Genomic DNA, 20,172 nt, shown 5'->3' with positions numbered 1-20,172 from the left:
GTTCAAATCATACAGATCTGACATTAATAGTCCATGAGTGTTTTCAACAGTCTTACAGGTGTTTTCAATATATCCAATAGGAGTTGGGCAGAGAGGAACCTCATGAGGTTCAACAAGGAAAGGTGCAGAGTCCTGCATCTGGGAAGGAACAACCACCTGCACCAGTACAGGCTGGGGGTCAAACTGCTGAAGAGCAGCTCTGCAGAGAGAGACCTGGGAGTCCTGATTGATAATAAGCTAAACATGAGCCAGCAATGTGCCCTCGTGGCCAAGAAGGCCAATGGCATCCTGGGATGCATCAAGAAGAGTGTAGCCTGCAGGTCAAGGGAGGTTCTTCTCCCCTTCTACTCTGCCCTGGTGAGACCTCATCTGGAGTCCTGTGTCCAGTTCTGGGCTCCTCAGCTCAAGAGGGACCGGGAACTGCTGGAGAGAGTCCAGTGCAGGGCCACCAAGATGATCAGGGGAATGGAACATCTTTCATACAAGGAAAGGCTGCAGGAACTGGGGCTGTTAAGTCTGGAGGAAATTGAGGGGAGATCTTATTAACATTTACAAATATCTAAATGGTGGGTGTCAGGAGGTTGGGACATCCCTTTTTTCTATAGTAGCTAGCAACAGGACAAGGGGTAAAGGGATGAAGCTGGAACACAAAAAGTTCCACTTAAATATAAGAAAATCCTATTTCACTGTTCAGGTGAGGGAGCCCTGGCACAGGCTGCCCAGAGGGGTTGTGGAGTCTCCTTCCTTGGAGGTCTTCAAGACCTGCCTGAACATGTTCCTATATGACCTGATCTAGGTGACCCTGCTTCTGCAGGGGGGGTTGGACTAGACGATCTCTAAAGGTCCTTTTGAATCTACGAGTAAGCATAAACCAAAAGCTAACATTCCAGTTGTCCCTCGAGATAACACAGAGGGACACAGTTTTGAAGAGGGAATAGGCTGAAGTAGCTTTGCTTGCAAAAGAAGAATACACATGTCTAGCCAGCGTGGCTCAGCAATACATCCCTGAATGCCTCAGAAGGGAGATCAGCAAGGAAATGGAGGTGTATTGGCCAATGTGAAGCTCTGTAATGGAGATATGCAGTGACATATTTGCTGGAGAGGAGGTGGAGGCGAAATTTCTGTAAAGGTCCCATTAGCCCTGACTGCCATAGCAATGCTTGTTCCTTGCTGCCTTACAGTGGGGGTAATGGCACGGTTCTTCTGATTACACTCATATGGAGGCTGGGCTGGAAAAGGGTAAAAGTCAGTCCTAAAAATTCAGAAGTGTGCGTATACCAGTATATCTTGTGTTCCAGATGTGCCAAGCTCCAAGGGAAGAGGCGCAGACAGAAGTAAGTTTGGATTGGTTACTGGTAAGTGGTTTATTGTGGGAGGAGGCACACTGCACTAACACAATACTCCTACATTTCCCTAGGTAACTGTATTTCCTCAGTGTGGATGCCAAACATTTCCACTTGCAAGATGCCCTCTACTTCTGCAAGAAATGCTGAGACTTAAGACATTTCTGAAAAGCAGTGACCCTGAGTACAGAATTTTAACACCAGATGGTTTGTTAACATAGCAGCTTTGGCCTTGCCCACTAAAACTTGAAATCCCACCAAAACAGAAATAGGGGAAAGAAGTGGTATCGATAGGCCATATAGTCCAACATCTTAAAGAACCAAGGGTGTTAAGAAATAAGGTAATAATGATCCAATGAATTCGAGCATCGCAAGGAAAGATTAAAAAAACAATTTTTAACTCTTTATATGTGAGAAAAATTCAATCTTAGTGAGGTATAGTAGGCAGACTGTCATGGGAGGGATGGAAATATCATTTGTAACTAGCTTTAAGGGAAGCTCAGCACAGGAAGGGATGCTCTCCATCAGTTTTATACCCAACCACCACCAAGTGCAGAACAGGAAGGCAATTCATTAACCTCTTCTTGTGGTGGAAAGAGGGAAGAGGATTTCGTAATCATGGGAAATTCCACAAACATTATCCTTCCCATGCTATTCTAGGTACTCATTCTTAATTTCCTCATTGCCCAAAATATTGCATGGAACATTGGAGACATTTGTGAATAATGCCTTTGGAGAGAGAAAGGAATGATTATTTTATTGTTACTATAATGCAGCAGCTAATGGACAAGGGACCCTACTGTGCTCTGTTCTCCAAAAACACAAACCAAAACTGTGATCCTGCTGCAGAGAGTTTGCAATCTAAATCTAAGGCAAAAGATAGCAGCCAGATGTGGAAAAGGAGTGTGTGCATACATGTGCAAACACAGGCATTAGCAGGCGAAGAATTCTCAAGGATACAAAAAGCAACAACCTTAACACACCCCTTTGCTTTGTAGGAAACACATGAAAGTACAGCTTTGAAGGGGAATTTCTAAGAAGATAATGAAGTATTCTTTTGCTATTTATGTGAAGCCTCATCCAACAGAGGAAAAAATATGAAGCCGCTCCTTTGAAAATCTGGACAGCGGTTCATGCAGTTTGAGCTCAGATGCTACTCATGGGAGATGGTGCATTTCTGTAGAATGAATAATAGAGAGAGCCTCTGAAAGGTTTTACAAATGAGGAGAATGGCAGGTAGGGTTGATGTGATCTAGAAATGGAAAAGACTGAACTGATTCAAGACATAGTTGTGCCATTTCAAGCCATTTTGAGTGAATGTGATTGCATAATTGCTTTGCTTCTCTTGTCCTTTGCTTCTCTTGCCTTGCACTGGTGTGAGGTGGATTTGATGTTTGACAGCTCTGAGCCCTAAACCAGAGAGAAAACTAGCCCAGCTAAAGGAATAACTGGTCAGTGTAACACCTTAAAAAGGCTTGCTGCTGGCTAGACAAGTGCTTATGTCAGTAAAAGACATAAGGAAGAGGTGCATATAGCTGTTGTCAGGGGAACTAACTGTGTTTTTGGCAAGCAGTTATCACAGTGTCTCTGCTCTGGCCATGTTATAAAGAAAGAATCTGAAGGACCGGGAGCTATCTCTTGAGTGATCTGAAGTTTTCATGGTTTGGGATATTAGTGCCCCCAGCTCTCCCTCACACCCTTCTGCCGGAGTGTGCAGCTCTTCTAGGGAGGGAGAGCACAGGCTGCTCTTTCCCTTTCTCTTTCAGACAAATGATGGCTTCTGCCGAAAGAGGGAGTCCTGTCCTTCCCACCATCTATCTCCAGCTGCATGCTCCTACTTTCTTCCTTTCTGTGCATCCTACAGTTCGGATTTGAAAACAGAACTGTTTGAAAACTAATTGTTTAATTTCCCCAACCTGGCTAGCCACATCAGCAGGTGAATGATGCTGCCTGATGCAAGGCAGCAGGAAGAAGTCCCTATTGACTGTAGCATGAATTCACATCAGTTAAAATAATCTGGTGCCTCTGCCATCTCAGGACACAGAGGAATCTATCAGATGAGAGTCATGAAGATCCTGCTTACCAAAACTGTCGGCATAGCTGAGAGTCATAGCCTTGCTTACTTCACTCAGTAGGAAATTCCATCTCAGCTGGAAATCTGATGCCAGTTTTCTAAACTCCTCTTTACTCCTGGTTGGCTGTAAATAGATTTTTAAAAATTGCTTTATGATTAAGTTTGTTAGAAGAATTCTTTACTGTTTCTCAGGCCATTTCTCTGCACAAACTACACACAAAAGTGGAACAAGCAGGGCTTTTTTTGTTAGAATACTAAAATAGGTTAAAAGAAGTCTTTGGACAAAGAATCACAGAATTATAGAATCATTTCAGTTGGAAAAGACCTTTAAGATCATTGAGCCCAACCACTACCTAACACTGTCAAGCCCATCACTAAACCATGGCCCTAAGCACTTAATAATCTAATCTAATAATAACAATCTAGTAATCTAATGCAACCTCTTGCTCAAAGAGTGGCTATCTTAGTTCAGGTCTTGTCCAGCCAAGTTCTGAACACCTCCAGGATGGATATTCCACTGCCTTTCCAAGTAACCTCCTCCCATGCTTAGCTACTCTCACAGATTTTTTTTTCCTTTTCATCTATTGGAAACTTTCTTTGCTGCATCTTGTGTCTATTGCCTTATGCTCCATGACTGTGAATCCCTAGGAGGTCCCTCCCCACCTTCTCTATACCATTGCATGAGGTAGTTGAGGTTCTATGAAATGAAGGAACCACAGTAGTGAAGTACTACGCTTAAAAAAACCCCTACAACCCAACTAAAAATAGGAAACAATCAAACTAAAGAAGTACACTTTACCATGCTTCTTCAGAAGGGGAAAAATCCCCATATTACCACCACCCAGACTCAAGTTAATTGGTCTGGAAGCCAACTGAATGGAGTAGTAACATCAAGGTACTGCTAAATCTGAGTGATGGGTCGGGGATGGCAGAGCTGGTAACCATAACCTATGGAAAGGTGTATATACAAGGATGATAATACCTTACTTTTTCTCAAGAGCTAGACACATTGTGCTAGCAATTGTCACTTTTTTACCACCTGTTGAAAGTCAATGGTTTGTTAAATCAACAGTTTCAGGAATTGTGATGTGTTCCTTTCATTTTTACTAACATTTTCCTTCTGAATTTTCGTTTATTAAGGACTGTTATACTATGTATTCATGAAACGAGAGCAGACACTGAAACTGTCCAAGTGCATATATGCACAGAAATATGGTTCCTCTTGTTTGCACAGATGGAATTTTCATATGCCAATTAATTCTTCCTTTTTCTGCATCGTGCATAAACTGTATTTATGCAAATCTGCAGTCTGGTCAGGTTGCTAGTGTACGATGTAGCTCCTGCAGACTACTGACAGTCAGTATGTAGCAGGATAAATGATGTGATCAGTCTTTCTTTTCTGAAATTATTAAATTCATTTTATACCTGAATGACAAAAGTGTCAAGATTTGAAGACACACAGTTCAGGAGAGCCCGAATATCTGTGGAAGATGCCAGTAAAGACACAAAGTCTTTCAAACCTGTGAAATGTAGAAGGGAGATCAACTTAGAGTGATTGGCTTGCTTATGCAGTTTTCAGCTTTCTTCTTTTATCTTAAAATATATTAAGACATCTGTTTATTGCATTTTGATTAATATATTTACGGTATTCCTTTAGTGAGGAATTGTACCCTCCTTTGAAATCAGTCAGAATTCATATGTCCATCCATTTCCATGATATCTGCACTGACATAGTCAGTGCCAACGCTTGATAATGCTTCCAATGTGACAGCTGGAATTTGGTTATACACAATACCAGCTTACTTATGTGAGATTTTAAATGGCTGAGGAAAAAACTAATCTTGGTTCATCTGCTGAGGTGGAGAAAACAGTTTTAAAACAATACAAGAAAATGCAGAATATTCTCTAAACCAAACCTTTTGTACTAAAAGTAAACTAAAGGTAACTAAAGGTTACTAAAAGAAATGAAACCTTTTTTACTCCAAATATTGGAACCTACTACCCAATGCCAGATGGTACAATGCTATTGCACCTCTCTGAATTGATAGCCTTCTAAGTGAGACTACTTCTTCAGGAAAGTATAGAGATAGGGTCTGTGAAAACTTGCTTATTAATAAATAACAGTTTGTAAAAGTACTGAAAACAGACAATGCAATAAATCCCCATTTGGAAAGAATATGACCATCATTAATATAATGAGTAAATGTAATAAAAGCATTCTGCACAGTGTTTTTTATTGTAAGCTGTATATACATATTATTTAAATGGTTCTCCTGATGGTTCTGTGAAGAAGGCCCATTATTATTCCTGCTGAAAGCAGTCACAGAAAGGCTGTGGCACATCCCTTATCAGCAAGTGAGTTGGTGGTGGGCCAGGAACACAGAGATGTTTTCCTATCAGTTCCATGCACAGCCTAGTCCAGCTTGCCCATCTCTTGCTAATGATTTAAATGGCAGCTCATTAACCTAAAAAATTAGCTTGCCATCATATTCCCATCCCTTTTAATTAAGCTGGCAAATGCATTACATTATGGCTGCATACAATCTGTATATTTTACTGTTTACATTGATTCCACAGACTTCAATACAGTGAAAGGACACAAAAGCTGAAAGGCCAATAGTCCTTGACCAGTTCAGAATACAATAGTTTAAAATCTGGCCACAGGAAATGATTTTGTGTACTTTGATTAATAACATGGGAAAATACAAGTCTTGGAAACTTCTTTTATTTTTGTCAAAGAAAAAGGTAAAAAATTAATATCCCTGTTTCTCAACCTTCTTCTAGAAGATACAACATTTAGTAACATAAACCCCACTCCTGCTGTCATCAAAAGCTTTAAGAGAGAGTCAGAATGGAAAGCCTTTCATTCTTAACCTTTAAAGTTAAAAGGATAGCATTACATGCTCCATTCTCTATTTTATTGGCTCCTTTCCAGTACTTTGGGTTACAGCAGGACTGTATTTCCCATTAGGGCAGATGCCATGAATAAACAAGAGGAAATGCTGGAGCTTTAACAATGGCAAGCAAAGGCTTCAGTGGATAGATGAAATAGAGCAAAAAAAAAAAGTTACATTTCAGTTCTGTGACATTCTGCAGCTCCTCGGAATTCTGAAAGAGGTTTCCAGGCACATCTAGAAATCCCTCACTGAAGAGAGCATGCAAGTCTGATTGCAGAACAGTGACTTTGCTGTTATCCTGCAAGAGTATTTTCATTGTCTATAGATAAAAAGAAAACAGTTAATGCCTTTCATTTTCTCAAGCCCCTAACTCAGTCAAAAAGCTCTCCTTATTCAATACTAGACTTTATATAACCAGTCTCCAAACTGGTGAAAAAATAATAAATCAAAGGAGACGAATCTTAAGTTGTCTTCAAGGGGTTTTTTGTTCTGGGAGATATGCTTTTCAATGACACTCTGTGTTGTTATCTGTGATGGAGCAGACGGGGCTAACATGCTTGAAGCATCTGGGCAATTGCCTGGGCAATTGGTTTTGTCTAGAGTTATTATAGTTACATGAAATAATGGTATTTTGTCTAAAATATGGAATAGTACGGGCTGGGGGTTGAACTGCTGAAGAGCAGCTCTGCAGAGAGAGACTTGGGAGTCCTGACTGATAATAAGCTAAACATGAGCCAGCTATGTGCCCTCTTGGCGAAGGCCAATGGCATCCTGGGATGCATCAAGAAGAGTGTGGCCAGCAGGTCGAGGGAGGTTCTTCTCCCTCTCTACTCTGCCCTAGTGAGGTCTCATCTGGAGTCGTGTGTCCAGTTCTGGGCTCCTCAGCTCAAGAGGGACAGGGAACTGCTGGAGAGAGTCCAGTGCAGGGCCACCAAGATGATCAGGATTACGGAACATCCTTCATATGAGGAAAGACTGCAGGAACTGGGGCTGTTTAGTCTGGAGAAGAGGAGATTGAGGGGAGATCTTATTAACATTTATAAATATCTAAAGGGTGGGTGTCAGGAGGTTGGGACATCTACTTTTCTATAGTGGATAGTAACAGGACAAGGGGTAATGGGATGAAGCCGGAACACAAAAAGTTCCACTTAAATCTAAGAAAAAACTATTTCTCTGTTCAGGTGGGGGAGCCCTGGCACAGGCTGCCCAGAGGGGTTGTGGAGTCTCCTTCCTTGGAGGTCTTCAAGACCTGCCTGGACATGTTCCTATGCAACCTGATCTAGGTGAACCTGCGTCTGCAGGGGGGTTGGACTAGATGATCTCTAAAGGTCCCTTCCAACCCCTACCATTCTATGATTCTATGATAGTGTATCGGGGGCAACTTTCCCTCAATGCTACATGTCCTTAGTACTTGTTTCAATTAAATTAAAGGCAAGGTTTTTTAAGTTGCCCAAATCTTTGAGAAGGTAAAAAAAATAACATCAGAAACATGGTAGTAGTTACATTAGTTAGGATTTTATCTCATTTATCTGTTTATGACTAATTTTGAATTAATCTGGCCTTAGAATTGTCCCCAAAAGTATTACTCACACAGATATTGCAAACAATATTCTGCTTAACATTTTATCCTCATCTTCACACATCTTTTTTAAAAAAATAATTGGTAATATCACACAGCATTCCTTCAGATTCTTGATGAAATGGTGAAAACAGTGAAGGAAATTAAACCTGAATCTGTTAAAATTTGTTAATCTATACATTTAGTCTCTCCCTTCCATATTGTAATCAGTAAGATCCTAAAGCCTTTGTTGAATTTTTGGATTTTATATGAGTAATTCACAGTTGGGCCTTTCAGAGGAAAGATATTTCTTGCAAAATTTAAAAAAAACCTTCATGATTTGTAATTGTTTTAACAAATCCCATTCACCAGATGTTTACCATGACCCCAGAATCAGCAGTGAAAGCAGATGCCCATTTGTTTGTAAACATAATTCCCAATACAGCCATTTTTCTTTTTCATCATTCTGCCAGCTTTACTGAGATACCAAAAGCACTCTGACTCTCACTCAGTAATCTCCCTAAGTTAAAAATAAAGTACTTTTTTTTCCTTAATTTATGTGCAGTTTCCAGTTTCATAAGAAGACTTGCTGCTTGCAACAATAACACATGACCTCAACACTGGGAAGGACCAGAGGAGTACACTACTAGCACCCATTTCCATGCTGTAGTGTTTTAGACTAGTTTTTTTAGCCATTACACTTCACTATACTAAACATAATTCTCTAAATGACCAAGAGGCAGCTCTGATAGCACTTAAATACAGTTTACCAGAGGCAGGAATCAGCCTCAGGAAATGACAAGAATCATATTCACATTCCTTTCTCGCAGGGAATTTGCACTTTTCTATGCTCTAATTACTTCTGCATGTCCAGGTAGGAGCAGCTGTCAGCCTGCTTTATCCACATGTGATAGGAAAGTTACTTTTTAAAATTTGAATGCCAACCCTGACAAAATTGTTCATATTTTCTCACCAGGTGGCTGGATTATTGCAAAGTATGTGGTTACGTTGTCCAGAGGCTGCAGCTGCACAGCTCCTCCATAGTGCTTCTCACAAGGAACACTTTCACTTGCTTTGATGACCAGTCTCTAGTTGAAATTCCAGGTGTGTTTTAGACAGAGAAAATTTAGAAGGATTTATAGAAATATCAAATGACTCCTATGTGAGAAGATGTGATAAACTTCAGCTTCGGATAGAAATAGCTGAGGAAGGATGTGATTTGCAGGGATAACTGCATGAAGAAGGGCAGAAATTTTAACACTAATAAAAGAAAGTACTTTTTCACATAATAAATAACCAAACCCTGGAAATCATTGCCCTAAGGTGTTGTGGATGCCAAAATCAAGCTATTAAATACAAAATGCAGATAACCTTCACCTCAGGTTGATGGGAGCCAGGAGAGTTCAATGAAGGAGTGAGGTATCTCTTGCTCTACTCAAACCCACTTCACATGAGCATCTAGTGAAGGCCATGTGGGGAAATCGAATACAAATTCACAGAAGGTTAGGATCAGATCTGTCTGGCTAAAACACTTGATGGTCTTTTCTGAGAGATGTCTATCTCCCGATGAAGCATCTGCATGTGTTTCTCACCAGCTGAAAATTTCAGACACCTGTGGTGTTCAGTTGACCATCTTCTGGTGTGTATTGGGCAAGAGGATGCATCTGCAGGAGAACATTTAGCTGCAGTGAGACAGAGTAGGAAACAAAAACTAGCTAAATGTTCTCCTGTAGATGCTACATGGCCACTTAAAAACTATGGGGATGCTCATTTACACAGCTTAGATAATTTCACATGCTGAAACTATTATTTTTAAATTGAACAGTGGGACTAATCATCAGGCACACTGGAACTCCTTTGCACTGCTCTTGTATTTTAAGGGGGCTCTGGAGAAGGTACAGACATCACTTGTGAGAGTAGTGCCAAGAGCTTGTTAGCAGGAACAAGAACCAGGTTCAGAATGTGCTCAGCGGTAAGCATAGATCTGACTCCAATTCTCAGGTCTGATAGATTCACTTTGTGCTGGTTAAACAGTATAAAGTGGATATACAGCAGCAAGAGGCTGCTATTAGAGATTCCCTCTCAACTAGCTGCAGTCATCTTGCCCTAAATCTTGAGGGTGTAAATTCAATATTGACTCTCTGCAGCTATTCCACACATTAGAACAGGCAAGGAAAATAAAAAAGCTACAACCAGTCCCTTGACCTCACGGCTTGGGCACAAGAAGGGGGATGTAAAGTCTGAGTTTGTAAATCAAACACAAATGACTGGGAATAGTTGATCCTTGTAGTCTTGCTGGATCATGTTCTTTGATGTATAAGAAGCACATGTTTAGAAGCACACGAAGATGAGCCTTTCAAGCACTTATTGTCTCCACGGGATGTTGCAGTAAATGGGAACTGCAAGTGCTCAGCACTTCACAGAAGTCAAACTTTTGCTGGTGTTAGCAGACCTATACATGATGGTGTATTGTTATTTTTTGAACATTTTTCAAGTAAGTGATGTGTGTGCTTTGCATGCTGCTGGTCATGAATTTTTCCCATAAAGAAAAGCTATATTTGTTAAGGCAAAACATGACATTGCTGTGCAGTCCCAGAAGCCACAGTTTCTTTCCTTCCTTCCCTTTACTGTGGGGACACAATGTAGTGATTTAAGCCAGGCTGTGTGTTGGGAAAATCTCATACTTGCTGTTTGAAGGAGAAGAGATAATATATCACCTGTTCCCTTCTACTTTCTTCCCCACTCAGGATCTAGGTATTCTGTCATGGCCCTGATCACATCAAAACCCCAAAGTAACCAAGGACACCAGTGGAAGGAACATTGCAAGGAAGGTACAGTCCCTCATCATAATGCAGCACTGAATGAAACAATTTACTTTGCAGTGTTCAAAGAGTTAAAAATGTACCTCTTGCTTGCACCTCTGTAACTGAGAAGCATGATACCATAGAGCAAAAAGCAGACAGAGATGTTAATAATCAGTGATATTTTTGTCTCTTTTTTCCCAAGGGAAAAAGCCAACCTGAGTGATGTCCCTGAGGAAGAAAGTTCAGACAATGCTACCTTCAGTGGTCCTTCCAACACTGTCTGGTCAGAAGATGGAGAAAAGTTTGTCAACTGATCCTAGGATCCATGAAAAAAGTCTTGGTTTCGTTTGCTTTGTTTTTTTACCATTTTGAATCACAGAAACATTATGGTTGGAAAAGACCTTTAAGATTATCGAGTCCAACCTCTAACCTCACACTGTGAAGCCCACCACTAAACCACATCCCTCAGCACCTCATCTATGTGTCTTCTAGGTATCTCCAGGGATGGTGACTCTACCACTTCCCTGGGCAGCCCATTCCAATGCCTAACAACCCTCTCAGTGAAAAGGTTCTTCCTAATGGCCAATCTAAACCTCTCCTGGCACAACTTGAGCCCATTTCCTCTTATCATTCATTACTTGAGAGAAGAGTTGTAGGGAGTGATCGTATCTCCTCTCAGCCTCCTCTTGTCTAGGCTAAACAATCCCAGCTCCCTCAGCTACTCCTCATCAGACTTTTTCTCCAGACTCTTCACCAGCTTTGTTGCCTGTCCTTAAAGACTTCATGGCCCATTCTCTGACCATGCAGCCTCACTGCAGCTGGCAGTGATTTCCTTTTTTAAGGCTGCTGCACCACTTGTCAGAAAGAATGGGTAGGGCTCTGCATAAATCCAGTTCTAGAGTAACTCCAGTATGTGCTATCTAACTGATAGCTATCTAACTGATAGGCTTTGGCATGTCTGGGCAAAAACACTGTAGACTGTGATCTGATCACAGAATCACAGAATCGTTATGCTTGGAAAAGAACTTTAAGATCATTGAGTCCAACTACTAACCTCACTCTGCCAAGGCCACCATTAAATTAAACCATGTCTCTCAGCATACCATCTGTGTGTCTTTTAGATATCTCCGTGGATGGTGACTCCACCACCTCTCTGCGTAGCCATTTCCAATGCTTAACAACTCTCTTGGTGAAAAAGTTCTTCCTAATGTCCAATGTAAACCCTCTTCAGTACAACTTGAACCCATTTCCTCTTGTCCTATCATTCATTACTAGAGTGACTGACTCCCCACCTCACTACAACTCCCCTTCAGCTAGTTGTATAGAGTGATCATATCTTCTCTCAGCCTCCTCTTCTCAGCCTCCAGCTCTCTCAGCCTTTCCTCATCAGACTTGTGCTCCAGAGCCTTCATCAGCTTTGTTGCTCATCTCTGGACATGCTCCAGCACCTCAATGTCCTTCTTGTAGTGAGGGGCCCAGAACTGAACACAGCATTTGAGGTGTGGCCTCACCAGTGCTGGGTGGCCTGACCAGTACAGGGGGACAATCATTTCCCCGCTCTTGCTGGTCATACTATGCCTGATACAGGCCAGGATGCCACTGGCCCTCTGGGACACCTGGGCACACTGCTGGCTCATATTCTGGTGGCTGTTGATTAACACCTTCAGGTCCGTTTCCTCTGGGAAGCTTTCCAGACACTCTGTCCCAAGCCTGTAGTGTTGCATGGGGCTGTTATGGCCCAAGGGCAGGACTTGGCCCTTGGCCTTGTTGAATCCCATGCAACTGGCCTTGGGCAATCATTTCAGCTACTGTGTTTTCCTCTCCACAGGGAACCACTGACCGTATCTCAGAGACTTTCACAGAACTCAGAGGGAGGAAAAGGACCCCTCAGCATACTTATGGTGTAGGAAGAGGTGGGTAGGAGGGTAAGTACAATTTGAACCATGGCCAGTATACAGCTAAGAACATTTGTGTTGCTGCTATTTGTCCTACAATGCAGTATCTCAGAAATAGTTCAAACTGCTTAAGTGAATGAGATGCCCAGCTTTCTTGTTTCATGAATTCTGGAACATACCTTGGCCATGTTAGAAAGCTCGATCTTTCTCTGGAGTCTTTTCCTAAACATCCTAACTTCTGTTAAAGAAGAAGAGGCAGGTGTTTCATATCATTAATATTTTACAGTCTAAAAGATGACATTAATGAAGGCAAATCTTTTCAGTTAGAAAGTAGATCCCTAGAGAAGCTACAAAGGGTAACGGAGGGCATAGTGGGGGCACTGAGCCAGCATTATGGGCTGGGTTGGGGACTCTCACTGTTTAAATCTTGTAAGCAGAAGCTTACAAGTCACCCCTCTTCTTTCACTGCAAATCTATTAACCCATGACTCACAGAAAAAAACTACATTTTTGCATTTGATACTTCTTCAAGACTAATATTCTTTTACATGTAGGGTTTAAGGTGCATGAAAGCAATGCTCGTTCTAAACATCCCATATTTTGTGTAGAGGGTTTACATTTCCACCTTCGTGCAACTATAATTCTGCTGCATTGTTAACAGCACTTAGTTTCTTTGGTTCGGTCTTCTCCTGTTCATAATGTATGGTAATTATGACAAGCATGGCCCAAGAATATCCTTTTTAAGAATAAAATATAAAATAACTGATTCTTAGTTACAGGATAATCAATTATAAAGCAACTGAAAGACTTCTGTAGACAGGCAATGGTTTTCAAGTGGAAATTTCTGTTTCTCTGAAGTTTATACAAATCAGAAAGACCAGGATCTATATATAAAGGGTCACAGCTGATTAATTATATATACTTCCATGCACACATGTGTTAAAATACATTACTAAGTTTGCTTTCTCAATTATACAAATGTAAGGAATGCCAGAATTAAGACTGTCTGCAAGTCTTCCTTGAGCATATTAGTGCTAATACAGTCTTTTGTCTACATAGGAGCCCTGCTTTAACATTGAGAAGTTGGTCTTGATTCAATGAGAAACTGAGCAACATTATGCCTTAGTCATAATCCTCAGCATCAGATAGAAATATATGTATGTACATGCAATAGACACATATGCACACACTTTTGTATAGTGCAGATGTTTTTTAATCTTCCTCTAATGAGTCTAATCACTCTTCTGAGTCACAGTTGCCCTACAGGACTACGACTTTTTTCCCTTTATATTGAACTGTGCTATAGCTATTAATTAATTTATCTGCACAAAACTACTTGCAAGGTGAAGAGATGGATCTTTCAAAAGATCCAAGTAGCCTTTCGTTTGCTGTGAATTGGGAATAATTTTGGCTTAAATTTGTTTTCACACATGATCTGAGACTATTTATTTTTCACTGTACCCCAATTAACTTTAGCCCTCACTACTACTGAAGCTGCATCATCTTAAAAAGCTCTTAAAATAATATCTGTAAGAGTTTTGTAACACAATCTTCTTTGAGTTTTAAGCAAAGATTATTTAATGAAAATCTATTACTCAAACATACCTTTATATTTGGATTCTTGGAGTGGTAATGGAAACTCTTTCAAAGCATTACACAGGCAAAGTTCAACATTTTTACCAAACAATTGAATTGTGTTCATGTGTTGCACAGGCATGTCCTCCAGGAAATCATGAAATAGGATGTTGTCTATATTCTAGAATACAATTGCATGGAGCTGTGCATGATTGGTGTACTACAAATATTTGCAGCAGCATGAAACAAAATTGTATCGATATAATTTAACTGTAAACAAGTCTGTTTTATTCTTCCAATTAAGCAATATCTAAGCCACATTTATTATCAGAAGGAAAAAGATTCTAACAATAAATGGTGATTCCTGAATGAATTACTCAATATTACTTAATGACCTGCTTCAAATAAGAAGCAAATTATTTTGATCATAAACCTGCATATTTTTATGTGAAACGTCATCAACAAGTGCAGTACTGTTCTCGAGGGAAAAATAATTCTTGTCATTTGTAAAACAGTTACCAGTTGAAATTTCAGTCACATAGCCTCATGCCAGAACCACAGACCACATTCATAACAGCATTCTTTGCTGATATTAGGGACTTTCAAATTAATACATAGCAGTAAAAGGGAAGTTATCTTAATTTCCATTGGCTCCTTTCAAATTCTGTACTGTGCTGTCTCTGAAGCCAAAGAACAGACTTGGAAGTACAAATGAAGACCCCATTGTACAGCACACAAGAAACATCTGGCCCTTCTCCTCAGGTGGAACTACCAAAAAGACACAAACACATCATCACATAACTACAACAAACAAGTGTCTGCAGTACCTTGAAGAGGTCTCTATCACAGGTGCTTAACAGCTGGCATACATCTGGTGAGAACATCAGTGTGATTTTTTCAGGCTGCAGAGACCTCCAGAATGACATGATATAGCTGTCCACCTGTCACACAAAATCCTTTACGAATTTGCCCTGATTTTATGCTTGCAAAACCTAAAGTGTAGTTCAGTAAAATAACACAAAGAAGCAGAGAAGCAAAAGAATGGCCATGGAGCTCGGTTCTTCGCCTGACCCCATCTTGGGGCTACAAGTTGGAACTCACAATAAGGAGGAGGAGGAGGAGAGAAACAAAGAATTGTGCCACAGATATAATGAAAGAGATATGTCTGTGGCCTTGTGTTTTGTGCTGTACTCAGGCTTGTTGTGCTCACAATATGCCTACAAACTCAAGTTCTCAGAGCATTTAATGTTAACTAAGAATTCCTGAACAATTTGACTGAATTGTCCTTTTGTCTATAAATGATCGTCTACCTCAGATCAAATACGTAAGTAAATAAGCCACACAGAAAAAACAAAGTCCTTTGAATTGTTTGCTGTTGTCAGAATGAGTGTTGGTAAAGCAAAGGCATACCTTGTCAAGCTCACCATTTCTCACCAGATGTAAAATAACTTGACAATAGCTGGAGTACTCATTGGCAAGCGGTGCAACCTGAAGAAGGTAACCAAAAAGAGGGTAGAAAAAGATCATACAGGCAAAGAGCTAACTCGCTGACCAAATACTTGAACGTACCGTTTTGTAGAGGGATTGGTTCCCTATTTCTTGCTCCAAAAGATAGCATCCACTGAATTCAGTCCAAAGGTATCGAAATCTTTCTTGTTCATTCTTCAAATAAATGATAGATGGAGAACAGTGCAAATTCTTGCTCACACACCAGAATTTATTTTGAACAATTAAAAAATAAATCATAATTATCTTGTCAGTTCTGTTAAAGGTATTCAGTATTTTCTTGAAATTGTATAACACAATTTTTTAATAAGATGTATTTCTTCAGAGGAATACATGCTCTTTTTTTTTAGAAAGTAGGGCTAGTTGAAAGAAACAAGCACAGCTAAATATTTAAATCCTAAACTGTACATGAATTTCTTTTCGAAACCAATGAATATTTAATGCCATACGTATCTTCCACATATAGTTTCTGTAGCACTCACGTCACAGTTGTAACCCTCTAAATAAGGCTGCAGATAGTTGGCTCCACTATCGGGGTGACAGCACATTTCTCATCAGCTGTCATTATATCCACTTCAGAGCACTCATTACTGCACCCAAGTGCTCTCTAAAAATAAGACAGACGTCCAGTCTCTCCTTTTTTACCTCATTTTGTTCCACACAAGTTGGTTGCTCGAGCTCTGCTGGCTGACTTCCAGCAACCCTGGTGTCAAGCCATCCCATGACAGCACACTTACGGGAGAACTGCCACGGGTTAGCCTTGCATCTGCCCTTTTCGGTGAGCAGAGGTTGGGTTCATTTGTTGGAATAATTTCCTAGTATTGAAACACTTATCATGCCAATAAATTTGGAGTGCATTGAAAAGACACCAGCTCAACGGCACAAGGGTCTGTTACTCTGAGCCTCAGGCAAGGAAGGTTGTGCCCCATTAACTTCGCTAATAATCAAAACTTGGGACTGTCAGCCACAATTTCTGCTCTTGGCAAAGATAAAGTTATTTAAGCCAATGTTAAGACAACAAAAAATATTTAGCTTCCAGGTGAAATAAGAGTGGGAGAAGTAAGCATTTAATGGAATTATGCAAAGATTATTTTGAAGATGAGTTAACTGTATTTCATCAGAACATATTATATAGCACTTCTACTATCTAAACACACAGATAGACATTTGGTTATAAGTCTAATATATCTGAAACTCACTGTTGTTTTTTGTAGGCTGTTGCTCCTGTAACCAGATGCATCCAGAGAACTACGAGTATTTCCACTGTGGTAAAACAAATATACAACAGAAAACCCAATTTATTCTGTATTTAGTAAGAAAATGAGCTTAAATTGGATAGAATGCTGTAGGTTGGAGCATTGTGTTTGGGAAACAAATCCCTCTCTTCTTCCTCTCACTCATTATCCCTATGATTTTCTAACAAGTCCAAAGAGCTGTTTCTTAAACTTGAGGTAAAACTGAACCATTCATTATAAAACCGGCAAGATATTAGACATTTAACAGTAAAATGTCTTGCAACTTCTTGCATTAAAATAATGGATTTGTATTTGCAGTTCCATTTCATTTGGAATTATTATAATAATTAGAAACATGCAACTAATGAAAGCATAATCACCCCTGTGCTTTGATTTCACAGTAATTCCACTTTATGCACCCTGTATCAGTTTAAATGGCACATTTTTCTCCCAACACTTACTTTGCCAGCCAGCCATTATGTTCCACATTGTCAGAATTCACCTGGACCTGCAAAGGCTGGATCACTGGCTTTTGGCTGAAAAGACAAAGGATGCAGGCACAATAGGCAGATTTCTTACATTACCATCTTTTACCTCTCTTCCTGCCTGTTTCACTGAGGTTAATCCTACGAGAGGGAGAGGCAATGTTGCTAGTAAAAGGGACATGCTGTGAGAGTTGGATTCCTCCAGTCAAGCCCCCATCTGTTGCTAACACCTGCTCACTGTCTGTGAAGGCATTTCAAATTCCAGGGTCCTTTGGGACTTGGCTATTTTGAAGGGTGACAGGCAGGAGCTTTGTAGAAAATGTGTTTCCACTGGTGACTGCCAACCAACACTCAAGCTGTTTAATCAGATCCTGGCTGTTGGGTTTCCCTGCTGCAGTGTATTACAAACCAGGGTACCACCATACGTCCTGAAGGAACAGAGGACAAAATGTAGCAGCTTATCTGCTTGGAATCTCAAGCCACTGAAATTGCCTCTTCTGACTTCTCTGCTGTCTGCAGGACTGACCCTTGCCACTCGAAAAATTACCTTTCCTTCTGCCACTACTCCCTGCCATCAAAGTGGTACTCCCCTGAAACAACAAAACTGTTTTCATGGGTTTGGGTGGGGCAGCTTTTTGCTTGATAACAGGGGGAAGGGGCTGCAGTGCTGGTCCCAGTAAGCAGTTCTCAAAACACCCCCCGGCTCTGAGATGGACTCACCTCCAGCCCAGCCAGGCCAATATGGCACTTCTGCCAGCACTATTTAAGAAATGAAATCTGCACCAGAAAAGGAAGTGGAGGAGTGGTACAAGATGGAGGTGACCATGTGGACGCCACAGTCAGAGGAGGAGGAAGGAAGGAGGAGTGCCAGACCAGAGACACCTCTACAGCCCATGGCAAGAACACAGGCTGTGCCCCTGCAACCCATGGAGGGCAATGGCAGGACTGAGAGCCACCAGCAGCTTCGGATGAGTGTGCCTGGACGGGCAAGAGACTGTGTGAGGAGGCGGCCATGGCGCAGGCTGTGCTGGAGCCTGTGGGCCCCAGAGACACACACGAGAGATGGAGAGGAGCCGCAGCCCTCAGGATGAACGCATGTCAGAGCGGCCCATGCAGGGCTGTCCAGCCTATGAGGGACCCTGCAGAGGAGCACGTAGGATCAGCAAGGAGCCTGTCTGCCCAGGGGAGAGACAAGCGGCAGGAGCCATTGGGAAAGGACTGACTGAAACTCCCATTCCTTGCCCCCTGAGCCATTTAAGGAGTAAGGACGTAAAGACCCAGGATCAGGGCTCTGAGCCTGGTAAGAGGGGAGGGGTGAGGAGAAGGTGGCCTTAAAGGACTGGTTGTGCTCTTCATAATTATACCATTCTGTATTGTTTTCTATTTGATATGATTTTGCTTAGTGGTGGATTAAATTAATTTTTGTTCTCTTCCCCAAGTCGAGTAGTCTTGTTTGGTTTGCCCAGGATCATAAGTGGCAACTGAGCCCTCCCTGTTCTTAAGGAGTTCCAAAGGCCCTTGGTACTTATGGCTGATCATGGTCCTTTGTTCCTAGATGGGCCTAAACCATAAACACTGTCTGCCCAAGATAGGGCACAACATTCTTCTCGAGTATATTTGGTAAAGCTGTTGACTCTTTGTCTCAGACGTTTTAGAGTTGGTGTCTGTACAAAGGGAAGAATGTGTAAGTAGAGGTGTTTCATAATGCTTCTTTCAAATGAGTCCTTCCTGCAGGTTTCTAAAGCCTGTGAAACAAAATTAATGAATATTTTCCAGCTCCTGCTCTCCCTGAGAAGGCGGCCAGCTGTATCTTCTGCTGCTGCTACTATGGCAACACGGATCAGCATCACTCTCCTCCAGCAGGCTGGTTCCCTGCTCCCCCAACACAGGGATAGAGAGGTGCAAGAAGGGTTACTGCCTGGGTCCTCCTGCATCCACGCAGACAACCAGGATGTTGGTGACAGTTAAGTACAAATACCTACAGAAAGCTAACACCTATGTGCTCCCACTGTTAGCAAATGGGGTTTAGACTCACCAGGTACCTGCAGAGGTGCTCAGCTGCAAGTCAGACCTGCTCACTTCTCCTGGAGAGCAGTGGCTGGGTAAAGATAGAACACATAAAAGAGGAGGTGGGTGGGAGAATGAGAAAATGGGTGACAGCAAAATTACACAGACTCTCACCATATCTCTTGCAGACTTCGGATGATGTTATGGGGTGGGAACTAGAGCTAAAATGGGAAATACAATGCTGGTGATGACAAAAAGACTAACAGAGGAGGCGAACGGGAAGGACAAAGGGAAAATGAAAGGAGGGAGGATGGTGAATGTGCATGCGGTTGACTGCCAGATTATACTGAGATTAGAAAAACTAATTTGCTAGAATCATATCAGATTTTCTTTTTTTATTATTAAAAAAATAACAGGTTTGCTTCACTAGAAAGTCAGAAGCCCAAATCTTTCCTAGTACTAGAATCATCAAGTAACTCTTTCAAAACCAATGTTCGCTGGCATTTTTTTTAACACTGCTATACTCTGACCCAGAGCAACTGCCATTTTAGGGTGAACTTGTCCTCAAAGTTCTCATTCCTAGAGGACACTCTACTGTAATGCAAATCAGTAAATACCATCTTCCCTTAAATCTCTGTCATAAATTTGGGTATGTAATTGATTACAGTTGTGTCTACTTTCATAACACCATCATCAAAACTGTGGTAAACCTGTCTCAAAAAAAAATGCAAATGAACCTGCTCACAGGTGCTGTATAAGGGCATCACTGTCACCCCTCATGTGAATGTGTTCCA

General features: G+C 41.2%; 1 protein-coding gene across 1 annotated transcript in view; it reads right to left on the bottom strand.

Annotated features, from left to right (window-relative positions):
* The window catches only part of RFX8 (regulatory factor X8), a 28,532-nt gene that overhangs the window by 936 nt on the left and 7,424 nt on the right, over nt 1-20,172 (bottom strand). Inside the window, exons 4-13 of the mRNA XM_061998125.1 lie at nt 17,348-17,422; nt 16,851-16,914; nt 15,715-15,843; nt 15,556-15,633; nt 14,973-15,086; nt 14,176-14,326; nt 12,751-12,809; nt 6,489-6,633; nt 4,843-4,937; nt 3,427-3,541 (exon numbers count right to left, since the gene is read on the bottom strand). Of these exons, the coding sequence (XP_061854109.1) occupies nt 3,427-3,541; nt 4,843-4,937; nt 6,489-6,633; nt 12,751-12,809; nt 14,176-14,326; nt 14,973-15,086; nt 15,556-15,633; nt 15,715-15,843; nt 16,851-16,914; nt 17,348-17,422 (1,025 nt within the window). The remainder of the gene's footprint in view (nt 1-3,426; nt 3,542-4,842; nt 4,938-6,488; nt 6,634-12,750; nt 12,810-14,175; nt 14,327-14,972; nt 15,087-15,555; nt 15,634-15,714; nt 15,844-16,850; nt 16,915-17,347; nt 17,423-20,172) is intronic.

The sequence above is a fragment of the Colius striatus genome, chromosome 1 (genome assembly GCF_028858725.1).
Source record: "Colius striatus isolate bColStr4 chromosome 1, bColStr4.1.hap1, whole genome shotgun sequence".
Lineage (NCBI taxonomy): Eukaryota > Metazoa > Chordata > Aves > Coliiformes > Coliidae > Colius > Colius striatus.
The sequence above is the reverse complement of the archived record's forward strand: the minus strand, read 5'-3'. Positions and strand labels throughout refer to the sequence as shown.